Source organism: Anastrepha obliqua, chromosome 1 (genome assembly GCF_027943255.1).
Source record: "Anastrepha obliqua isolate idAnaObli1 chromosome 1, idAnaObli1_1.0, whole genome shotgun sequence".
NCBI lineage: Eukaryota > Metazoa > Arthropoda > Insecta > Diptera > Tephritidae > Anastrepha > Anastrepha obliqua.
The window spans coordinates 29,846,067-29,858,646 of record NC_072892.1 but is presented as its reverse complement, the minus strand read 5'-3'; the positions used below and the strand labels follow the sequence as shown (position 1 = coordinate 29,858,646).

General features: G+C 40.9%; 1 protein-coding gene across 1 annotated transcript; it reads right to left on the bottom strand.

Moving 5' to 3' along the window:
• Nucleotides 1–6,941: 6,941 nt before the first annotated feature.
• On the bottom strand, nucleotides 6,942–7,989 carry LOC129245229 (sodium/potassium-transporting ATPase subunit beta-1-like). The gene has a single exon (XM_054883313.1). The coding sequence runs from the start codon at nucleotides 7,944–7,946 to the stop codon at nucleotides 6,942–6,944; it is 1,005 nt and encodes a 334-aa protein (XP_054739288.1). The 5' UTR covers nucleotides 7,947–7,989.
• Nucleotides 7,990–12,580: the final 4,591 nt, after the last annotated feature.

The following is a 12,580-nucleotide window of genomic DNA, read 5'->3' as shown; positions in this document are numbered from 1 at the left end:
CCATCCGGTTGCTTTAATAAACGAGCAGAGCCTTGTTAGTTTTAGATGGGCTATGTCCGCTACATCGGTTAGAAATGCTGTATCGAGCGTGCGCAGCCTTCTCATAGCTAAGCTTTCACACTCACATAAAAGGTGTCTGACTGTTTCCTCTTCTTCTGTATTAAGACAGCTTCTACAGAAATCGAAGAACGGAAGTCCTAAACTTCTGGCGCGGCTGCCTATTAAACAATGACCAGTTAATACCCCTATCATTTTTCTTATAGATTCTCTGTTGCATCTTAGCAAGATCTTCGTTCGACCGCTGTTCCAGTTCGGCCATGTCTGTCTGCTTAGTTCGCATGTTGTGAGGTTTTGCCAGATTGTATTTACCTTTTTGATGGTTTCCCTGTCTATAAGTAATTTACAAGTGGCTATGGGCATGGGTACCAGCGCCTTGTCCGATTCGAGATCAAGCTTTGTACCGGTTCTTGCAAGTTCATCCGCCTTGCAGTTTCCTGCGATGTTCCTGTGGCCTGGTACCCAGATAAGGTGCACCTTGTAGCGCTTAGATACGTCATCTAGTAGTTTAAAACATTCTAGAACTGTTTTTGACGAGTGTGTTTTTGATTCCAGCGCTTTTATTGCTGCTTGACTGTCCGAGTAAACGAAGACTTTATTTGCGGATAATACTCTCGTTTTTATTTCTTTAAGTCCCTCCGTTATGGCAGTGACTTCCGCCAGAAATACACTGCAATGATCAGGTAAGCGAAATGATTGGCATACTCCGAGTTTGTCGGAGTAGAACCCTCCACCTACTTGGTTGTCCAGTTTTGAGCCATCTGTGTAGATGTTTAAGTCATTTATCTTAACAATGAGCCCGTTATCCCATTCCTCTTTGGAAGGAAATACTGTGACAAAGGATTTATCGAAATTGATGTCCTTGGTCCTACAGAAGTCCGTTGTGCTGGGAATGCAGGGGAATTGTTCTAAAATTGAGGAGTGCCCTCTTTGGTACGTTCTGAGTAGGCCGATTTCTCTTAGTCTGAGAGTTGCTTTGGCAGCTGTTTGCTTACCGTACTGCTCTATTGGTAAAATGTTAAGCATAATATTTAGTGCATCTGTGGGTGTGGTTCTGAGGGCCCCGCAGATGCAAAGACTGGCCATTCTTTGTACGTGTGCAATGGTTCTTTTGATGTACAATTTGTCTAAAGCTGGCCACCATACTAATATGCCGTAAGTTAGGATTGGTCTGACAATTGCCGTGTAAAGCCAGTATACGATGGATGGGGAGAGACCCCAACTTAGTCCTATTAGCTGTTTACAAGAGTATAGTGCTATTGTCGCCCTTTTTACTCTATCTTCGACATTTGCCTTCCAAGTTAGCTTTCGGTCTAGTATTAGACCTAAGTAGCGGGCCTCATCACTAAATGACAGTGCCGTTCCACCTAGGGTCGGAGGAGCTATATTTGGAATTTTATGCTTCCTGGTAAATAGGATGAGTTCAGTTTTATTGGGGTTGACTCTTAGCCCATTTTCTTTTGACCAGTTTTCAACCATGTTTAGTAAATCTTGCATGACTTCTCTAAGTGTATTGGGGAATTTCCCCCTTACTACTAAATGACGTTGTTGAAAACACAAAATTGTCAAGTGATATATTTCATGAATACTATATAATGCGACCCTGACAAACAATGACAACACTGACAATAAAAAAAACGGACAATATAGAACGACAGAGCAGTTTGTAAAATTGGATTTGAATCGGACAGCGAACGGTGACGGTCATGCATTTTGTGTAAAAGGAATATATGTTTTGTTTCAATAAAGAATACTAATTTTTAAATCTCGAATATCTTGACAAAATATTGTTTTTTCGTCTGTCCACAGTTAGAAACCGAAAGGGATGACCTGAACAATATGGTGAGGAAGCCACTTGAGGTTGACAACCTGGTGGATATTATGATTGAGTTAAAAGGCAAGAACCACACTTCGGTTTTCAAAGCTTTTGCTACTTCTATATTTAACTTTTATTCTCAATGGAAACTAAATTCTTCCATACAACTTGACCATAAACATTTTTTTCATATATTTTGAATGCAGAGGTCGCGATAGCCGAATGGGTGCACAATTTTTTTTTCTAATAGCGGTCGCCCATCGACAATGGCAATCCTCCGAGAGTATTTATGCCATGAAAAATATTCTCATAAAAAACTTTCTGTCGGCGTGATCATCCAAATATCTTCGCAGGTAAGTAAACTAAGGTAAAAATGTTTCTGGTAAATTTAAATAATTCATCAAAACTGTTTTCGAATAGGCGGCAAGCACACATAAACTGTCAAATCCTTTTTCTGTGAAGCAACTCCAAATATGAGCCCAAACTGAGAGCTTAACAGTTTGTTGAAGTTGTCGATTATTATCAGTACACCATGACGGAAGTATGCAGCTATTCGCGCAAAAAGAAGATGTATCCGTGAATATTATATTTGCCCAATTCCTTTCTCTATTTGCCTTAGCCCATGAAATCCTTTTTTCAATGTGTGATAATGAGAACAGGGAATGTTTCAATGTGCTCCGGAGTTTGAGGTCTACTGCACGTAAACGCCCTGGAGTCATATTTTTTGATACCTTAACACTACTTTTTACTACTTACTACTTAAACTGCTTCAGCTTCACGCAGCGCTTAGATCGGGTTTGTCACAAAAGGATCGATGAATCTTCTAATCTTGCTTTGCTCTGTTGGAGGCTCGTCTGGGAAAGTCGTCAACGTTTTTAACTTCGGTATGCCGTTGCTCCTTTTTATTTATGAGCATCGTCGACTTCTTCAAATATTTTGTGGCAGATGCGGGGACATTTTCGGGCTTTTAGGGTGTGTACATAAGAACACTGCTTTCCAAATTTCTCCCAAAAAACTGACAAATTGCGCAACGCGTATTGCGAAAACGATACGCCTATTTAGCATATAGGTAATTTGGAATGTAAATTATTTTTATAATGCAAATTATAATTTTTACAATGCAACTTTAAATTTCAATTTTGCCGATGACACTTCTATTGTACAGACTGTAGGCATATGTAAGTCCATGTCTACCCACTTCATTCGCGAAATAGTTGTATTAAGGAGTGTTGATAGTTCCGCCAACAAATTACCTGAATTTCTTGCAAATAACCTTAACGCATTTAACCAATTGCTGGACATAGAACGTCTTATCCAGCTAACCAAACAGTTCAACATCAACTCATCGTACATACAAATTCTCCCACTCGAAACGTTGGTGCAACTGGGTGGTCTTGTAGCAGTTTTGTTTTTAGCGGGGCTGTTGAAAAAGAAGAAAAGCGTGTGGGGGCTTGCTTCGGAGGTTGCAACAAAGTAGGTATTGTGGTGGGATTACCGGTCCACAACTTGATGAAGGGGAATCATAGTTAACGAGGCTTGGTGCCTTTCACAATCTTTTATTCTGTGCCTGGTGACCGTTTCACTCTTCGTGCGCTGCTGTGGAATGGGCAGCTTTCGGCCCTCGGTGCAAATGGTGAGTTTGGCATAAGTCAACTTGTAGAATTTCTACTTTGCACATTAATTAATTAAAAATAGAGAAAGTACGGGCGGCGCAACAAAATGGTAAATAAATATTCGTATAAATGTAGGTATGTAGCGAAATGCGTTAAGAGAAAGATTAATGGAGAAAATCAGTATTTAAAAGAGAGAAAAAAAAAGAATTTAAAATTAAAAGTTTCGAAGTCGTTGAGAATGGGTTCGGTCAAAGGAGAGTAGCGAGTATGAGGTTCGTTTAGGTCGTCGCTGCTGCCCACCGGATGTAACGAAACATTGCGAAGATATTTCAAAGGGTGCGTTTGCCAAGAATAGAGGAAGAATGAAAGAAAGGCGAAAATGTTTTGGGAGGATTGACGTGAAGTCAGGAAAGCACTCAAACTCAAGCTTAGTGGCTGAGTTGCAGTAATGAAGTAGGAGTTTGTTAAATGCAACCAACGAATACAACGCATAACCGAGTAGTGTGGCAAAATACGCCCAGCTACAAATGTACATGCATACATAAGCACTGGTAAATATCTTCCAACTGCAAACAGAGCCGGTATACATACACACATGCACACATACATGTGCATATTTCAGTCACGGAGCGTTGAGCGATTGAACTTGTGCTGGGTGGTACTCTAGAGTGGAAAACAAATGCTTGCGCCGTTGTTGATGATGCTTTGGGCATGAAGTGCATTGAATGTATTAAAATAGGCAGAAAACAAAACGAGCAAATGAATGAAACAAAATTAAAGGAAACAGATGAAATGAAGGACTGGTGCGAGGATTGTCGAGGCGAAGCGGCAGAGTAGTGAGCTGCACTCGGACAGGTACTGTACCATGTTATTGGCGCAATCGCCCACGGCTGCCCTCTATATTCACCTTTTGCGTTACCTTTGCGCACCCCAACTGCATTCCGCGTATTGCCAATATTTATTTTAATATTTTAAATAAGTCCCCTAATGACTGTAATGGTGCGTTTCGTCACCAATGCGATTGCAGAGTGCGATTGATGATTTTAGGCTTGCCAGCAACTGCTCCTAAACGTTTTGAATATGAGTGCTTCCTGTTACTAGTATAATCGCTGTATCGTTGCGAATATAGGGGGTGGTACCTACATATAGTGATTTATTTTTAACCTTCCAAAGTGTCCAATTTTTAAAACTTTCGGTTGGGCACCCAGGTCTGGCCTTTTTTTCGTCCTGTTCGAGGATCTTTTTTAAAAAGTTATATCCATAAATCGACAGAAAATTAAAATTAAGGAAGCTACTTGGAAGCTTAAGTCGTTAGCTATAATAGAAATCGAAAGTCGAAAAAGCCAGTCTGTCTAGACCCGGGTACCCAACGGAGGTGTAGAGTTTGAAAAGCAAAAATAAATAACAAAAATTTTTTTTTTTGGTTTCCTACTGGTTTATACGAAAAAACAAATATTCCCACTATTTATGGCACACAATTTCAACCTATGAAGGCTGCCTCGGTTGGATTGGTGGCGCCGCCTTCTGTGAACCCAGTTATCTAACAACTGGGTTTCTGGTTCTCTTTCGCTAATGGCTTATTCGCTTAAAGAATCTGAATCATTAATGCATCGCTCGGTTATTCACGGCACCTTACAAAAAAAAAAATCGAATCTAATCTCGTCAAATCGTAGTTTCGCGCTGAAAATCGTTTACCAAACCTGGCGCGCAAAAGATATATAGTGCAATGGACAGTGCGATGTGGCATGCATTTTGCTCAAACCAAAGATCGCCAAAGTCCATGCCTTCAATTTCCAGCCCCAAAAAATTGCTTACCAGGCCTCTGTAGCACTCACGAAAAATGGGACAGAGCTCCAAAATCCGCACCAAACCGTGGCTCTCTGAGGATGTATGGACTTCTCAACGAGCACGTCCTGGTTTTCGGATGTGGTGCGGAGTTTTACTTGTTCACACAGCCACCCAAATGAAAATACGCTCGGTTAAATTTTTACTTCTGTCCAATACACGCACTGTTTGGGCTGATTTTTGGAAATAAGTTTGTCAAATTTTTCCAAGTTGTTCCTTACGCGGAGATCCGATACTCATTTTCTGTCAAGACTTTCAGCGGAAGAAAGAATTTTAAATTTAAAAAATGCACAACTTTGAGAGTTTTATTATAGAGGGGGTACACGGTAATAGAGGGCAGGCATACTCGTGTATATTCCCATAACTTCCGGAAACCATTATTTTTCTTTTTGCTAAATTTCAAATAAGACATGGAGGACTACAACTCAACTCAAGAAATGAAGAGACACGCAGTTAACGTCGTGATATGCGCAAATCACACCGATTTAGAAATCTGTAATTTTCTTAATGCGGCCGTTCATTCGTTCATAAAGTGGAGAGTAAAACGGAAACATCAGGCGGCGATGCAGAATCTGTTATAAATGCAAAAAAAAAAAACACGAGGAATATTCAGACTGTGTCCGATCTGCAGAATTTATTCAACAAGTGGAAGCGATCATTGACGATGACCCTTCAAAATCATTGAGAGTCCTTGCGAGGGAGCTTAAGTTTCTGAGGTTCTTATCCGTCGACGTCCTACGTTATGCGCAGCAGGTAGTTTATGTTGGAGCTGGCGGTAACAGCGAGTTATCCGATCGAAATGCCTTCTAAACAAAATTAAACACCCTGAAGTGCCTGAGATGTTATGGTTTTTTACGTCGAAAAAAATGTTGATCAAAATCAAAAAAACCAACCGCAGAAATGACAAATGGCTATGTTCCAATCCTACAGAGGTCTCTGTTGTCATGCACACAAAGTTTTCAACCACTGTTATGATTTCAGGTGTTGCGAGCAACAGAGAACTTGCCAAGCCACCACACTTCTTCAATCAAAAATATCGAGTGAATTCTGCCGCATAAGTCGAGGTTCTAGACTCAGTATTGAAACCCTGTATGAATAGTGTACGCGGTGACAGCCCGCACAACCCCTTCAGTAAGACTCTAGGACACAAGATTGCATGGCTGAAAACTTTCACGACCACATAACACCGAATTTGCGGCCGCCTAACTCCCCAAACCTTAATACCCTGGACTACTACGTATGGGGCGTAGTTCAGCGTTAAACCTATAAGCTTCCTCATAACAACATTTCTTCTCTGAAGGCTGAAATTAATACCGTTGTGGTGAATATGAATAGAACCATTCGTTTCCGGGCCCAGATCGAGTGGGGTATTGCAGCTATTTGGAATTTTATTGCATGATTTTATGGATATAAAAGAAGTTAATGTTGGGTAAAAAAATCGTGAAGTTCGATTAAATTTCGTTCAAAATAAGAGCTACTTAGTTTTTCTCTCAAGTTGTCCTCACTCGTACGCACCCTGTATATGATAAACCTAACCACTTAATGAATCAATATGCCAATAATTTTGGAGACATTTAACAAATTTTTATTATAAACATATATTTTTTTATTCAGACAATAGCGTGAATATCAAAATTGACGCCACCTATATCGAGATTGCGGTAATAATCGACCTCGATATTTTTCGCAAACATTTTACATCGAACGGTAAAAGGTACGTTAAGAGGAATGCCTCGTAACTTGATTGCAACGATGCGCTCATCTGTATAGTTCGTACTTCTTTGGTAGTTCAAGTTTTTTAAGCCCTTGCTATTGAGTCTCTCAACGGGTATGGATCGTGATCTAGGAATGTATTTCATATCCAGCCAAGCATCTGATCTGCACGTTATCCATAGACGTCCCTTTCGTTCATGTGAAGGTAGGCTCTCGATGTGTCTCTTCAAACCATGTTCTCGCCACGACACATCTTTTGAATCCTCAATGGCATCAACTCTAAAACCGGCGATTCTGTTGACTTTCAAAAAGATACATGGACTTTGATCTTTGTATCCATAAGAGTCAAATTCCGTGCATTCGCCAAATTTTCCATGCATGCGAAACTTTTTCAAAAAACTGTTTATTTGCTTGACGATTCTATTGATATCCTCTTCGTTCTGTTCATTCCAAATAATGCGATTTATGTAATACGATTCGAGGTTTGGGTAATAAATTAAGGCTGGCTGGTATTTTGAGACCCGTGGAACTTCTTCTGGTAGTGTTGACATGTAAGCCAGAAAACAACAGGAAAACAGGGCAGCAATCCCTGCTAGAAAGAGTGCGTAATACACCAGCGTTTTAAGCCAATATAATTTGTTTCGTTTAGTTTGTCCAGGTAGAGCGAATTTTGAGGGTATAGGTTCCTTGCTTCGGCTTCTGCGTTTTTTCGGGAGTTGATATACTTTTTGAACTGATTTCAATAGAAAATTACTAGCGCTAGTTTCGGGAGCACTTTCTTTGTTAGCTGCTTGGGAAGTGCTGGCGCCCAGCGATGTACTTTGAAACGCTGCAGAGTCTTCATCATCATTTTTATGTCGAAATCGCTTTTCGAGAACATAATTTCCAGCTGGCTCATACATATTTTTGAATGATTTGATTATGTTAAAAAATATTTGACTATTTACATACAGGTAGAACAGATTCAATGTTATATAAAAACTATTACTCGGCTGTACGGGCTACTGACAAGACAAGGTGCATTTATTAAAGGTGGTGGCACTAGATCAATAACAATGTTTTGTACGTTTGACTGTCCCGCCAAAGTATTGGAAAAGTAGAAAACAAAAAATTAATTCGCCTTGTTTTATTCTATGCTGACAGCCAGATGGACACAGCGAAAGAAAAAAAACAAATCAGCTGATTTACCAACACCACCTTTAATAGATTCGCCTTGAGACAAGAATACTTTATTGAAGACAGCGAAGCAGTCGATGAAGGAACTAACGACGTGATGCTAAATACGAATAAAATTACATCGAAGGAGACAATTCAGCATGCAATATACTGTAGGTCTCTGCTGTAAGGACTCTTTACTTGTATGCTTGGATGGAGCAGAGCAAAACATGCCTGGTTAAACGATGTTATGACGCCGAAGAAAGGCCCAGAAAATGAAGGTACTGAACAAGCAAATCGGAAATTTCTTTAATTTCAAATGAAACTTTACATTGTAAAGTGTATTTAATTAATATAAAAAAAAACAACTGAACTTCGATTGCTATCAGTAAAAAAAAAAATATTTAAATTTATGGAAAAATCTCAGTACTTCCGACAACCTCGAAACTTGCACCGAATGCGGTTTTTATCACGTGAAGATTCGAGTTTTTGCTGTACATACATAGGTAGGCAGGTAGGTGAAATGGTTGAAGTGCTAGTCTCGCCCCTTCAAGTAGCACTGAAGCACCGTTTTGATACCATTATGAGACCACCAACAGGCAGATATCTACAGCCAGCCAGAGCTGTTGATATAATGGAGAAGATTGATGGCATTTAGGTTGGCGCACTGCCACAGGCTGTTGAAGAAAGGAGCACCCAGTGACCTTAATCGTCTAGCTGCCGAACCCGGACATTTACGGAGAAATTGCTCAGCAGTGTCCTTCTCTGAAAGGTCCCCACAGCTTTTGCAATGGGGCTTAAATGGTAACCCTAGCTTTTTCGCGTGTGTGCCGATCGTCCAGTGACCGGTAAACTGTGCATACATGCGTGGCGCAAAATTTTCGATTTAGCTTTGTTTCTGTACAATTTTTTATTAATATAAATTAAAAAAAAAAGGATTTTGAATGATGAAAATCTTTATTTTGCTCTTTATGCGCTCCATTGTTTGCTTTTATTGTTGTTCTCGCATCAGTAACTTTGCCCTGTCAGTGTAGTCTAATCACCGGTCGTCTTCGTCAAGCTCATCTAACGGTAGGCCCAGGAAACTTGCTGTTTCGGCAGGTTGGGTTCAGAGGGAGAGGGGTATTAGATGAGTGGATTCGATGGGGAAAATGTTATACGTCTCATCAAAGCGCAGCGGTTAAGATTGCTGGGCCACATTACAAGAATGGACGGTACGAGGGCGCAGAAGAAAATCGTAGAAGCCAGGGCAAAAGGAAGGCCGAGAAAAAGATGGACCGACGAACTAGAGGACGACATCAAGAAACTTAGGATAACGAACTGGAAAAAAGTCGCAAACGTTCGAGACGTATGGAGGTCCCACGTGCAGCAGGCCAAAGCTCACAAAGAGCTGTAGAGCCAAAAGATGATGATGATGAAGAAGATTTGATGGGGCATGTGAAAAGGTGGTTAGTGTCGCGGGGGGGCACCTTCATATGCCGGACATATGTTTAGTATGTAGGGGTCGATTCTGGATAGGTACGAGTTTAACCTGCTACAGTATTCAGAACGTAATTGTGTCATTGCTTGTTTGTTTCTTCACTGCGGCTCTCTAATTCACAAACGCCAAATATGACTGACGTACGACGCCATTTGCAAAAATTATACGTCTTCCGGTAGGGTGATTAATTTTGCGCCACCTTGTACTACATACACTACATTCCACATATGTACTAATCGGTTTTACTTTACTTTTCTGTTGTTTCCTTTCAGCCAAACAATGCAGGGAATGTAGAAGAATTGGCATGCACCACTTGCAATAATTACAATCGCAGGCTGTGCTAGTGGTAATAAGCCGGCGAGGAGTGCATAATGTTGCAAATAAATTAAAAGTAGACTACGAATTCTGCGCTGCTGTGTTGCATGCGGCATGAGTGCAACGAATGAAAAAATGTATTACAGTTCATGTAAAACGCTGAGACTCGCTAAGCCAACTATGGCTAAAGTGGAAGGCGATTGCCGCTTGTCAAACTTAGCACAGCCCACTTTTCACATGTCACTTGCCATGCCGCATATAATGCGCTCTTATTAGCGAAGATTAGGAAAATGTTTCGAAACAAAAAATGTAAAAGGAAAAAAAGCAACAAAAGTGATTACAAAAATGAATATTAGGCGGAAATGTTTGCAAGTTATGCGATATTTTCCACTGCAACATCGGCGATCAAGCGCCGCCTATAGGTGGTAAGGAGGTGGGGTGTACGAAAAGCATTGTACTGAATAAGTACAGCGTGTCTGCAAATCTTTCTAATTGAAAAGCTGTTGGTAGCGGCCCTTGCAGCAACAACCAAACTGCATCTCGCAGCTCACATCGCGCCAAGCCCGCGCTGGGTTCACTACACTGGGCTCTAAGTAAGTGTTTTATTATGTGTATGAGTGCAGAAGATTTGCATGTGTGCAATCAATTGCAGTTGCACGCTGGCGTTGCAACTTTTATGAACAACATTCGTTGACTTTGTGGCGCTGGCTAATTTCAATTGAAGCCAAAGTCTCTGAATGCGCTACTCTGCTTTTGGAATTTCGAAATGTTGCTTCCTCTTTTTGCCCGTCGTTTTCTGCTGCATTCACTGCCGCATGTGCAGGGATAATAAACATCAACTTTTCGGCTTATGCGTTAGAGCGGTGCTAGTGGTGGTGGTAGGTGGTTGCATGGATCACGGCTTGTTGTCGATTGACTTGCACGTATGCACGTTGCTTTTATTGGCGTCACAGCAGCAGCAGCAGAAAAAATGCAAGTAAATGAAAATCCTAAATTGCATTCAGTGCATTGCAATGCAAACAAATCCGCCACGAAAAGTTTATTATTTGCAATTTCGTAAGCCCTTGCCGTGGCCAATGAATGGCAGGAAGATGCGATCAACTCAAGACTGCAGATGAGGTTGCGCAATTGGGGAGTTTGGTGAGTTGGGGAGTCAGGGTGGTTACGTTACGAATGGACAGTTGGGCTAAGCGGTCGATTCTGTAGCGAAAAGAGTAGAAGAAGGTGGGTGGTGGCATTGTCAATATTGCATTTGGCGTTGCACTTCTAGCTGCTTTCTCTGGGCTGCGTAAAGTTGGATTGTTTCGGTTTGTTGTCGGCCCACCCGTGCCGACTCAGTCTCATTCTGCCCTTTGCAAGTTTTGGCTTGTATGCCATTGTACTGCAATAGCGTGACGTATACACGCATGCATAAGCCTGTGTGTGTGTGTGAGTAAATTGCAAAATTGCAATATGCACTTGGGGCACTCACACTTCAATCACTCGCGCTTGTACTTATTTTCAGTCCATACTTTTTGTAGCTTCCGACGCTGTTGTTTACTTAGCAGCAATTGCAACCCCGAAAAAAAAGAAAACATTTGCGATAGTAAGCATTTTTCCTTTTTTTAATTTTCCAAGCTTTCTTGTGCTTGCACTCACTTACGCTTAGCTGTGACGACAAAGGCAAATTGTTGGGTCTGTTGGGCCTGGATAAAAACATGAACGGCAGAACGGACGCATGGGCTGTTCTGCGCCTAAAATGCGGATACGTAAAATGCATTTTCGGCATTGTTTATGCGCTTCTCCAGCTCTAACGAAATCGATGCGCACACAAACTCAAATACTTGCCAACATGCGAATATCCTTTTGACAGCAAGAGCTTGTCGTTAATGTATGCGTGCATACACACAAACGTGTAAAAGTGCAGCTGTACGTATTTTTGGTGGTTTTAGAATTTGCATGGCGCAAATACTTCCCATTCCCGACGTCCATATCATTGCATAACTTTTGGTGCTAGTAATTACATTTTCTTCGCAGCGAAGAGCCTTGCAACGAGCGAATGCATTCCTTCTGACGGTCATTCAAACACGAAATTAACTTGACTACCAGTCATCCAAACCAATCCAATTCAGTGTCGTCCACAGTGAACCAACTATGAGAAGGTGAATGGAGGGAACGGCTCATTCAATATTTTTTCAGATGTGAGTTGCTGTGTATTATTCAGCGTGTATGTAGCTATGTATGTATGTATGTTTGTATGTGTGTATTTGTACTTTCATGGTATTCGCTAAGGACATTGACGCCTTACTGCAATATTTCAGTGCCCAGACCATGCATCTTATATATGAGATTTTTCCTATAAAGCGTGTTTTTTAAGAGCTTGAGAACTTAAAATGATAATACTAAACAGAAATATTGTTGGAAGGAATTTTTTTTTATTATAATATGGCACTTATTTTTTTTTTATATGATATCCGGCTTATGCCCGCCGCTGCTACGAGTTACATGGCCCTTTCGATCGGTGAAATTTTCGACTAATTTTTCGAATAAACCTGGATAGTAAGTCTAAATGAGCCCAATCAGCAAAACTACGACGCCAGCGATGGT

Bases quoted from the DNA above. Each gene is read 5' to 3' on its own strand.
- LOC129245229 (XM_054883313.1), bottom strand. From the start codon at position 7,946: ATGTATGAGCCAGCTGGAAATTATGTTCTCGAAAAGCGATTTCGACAT.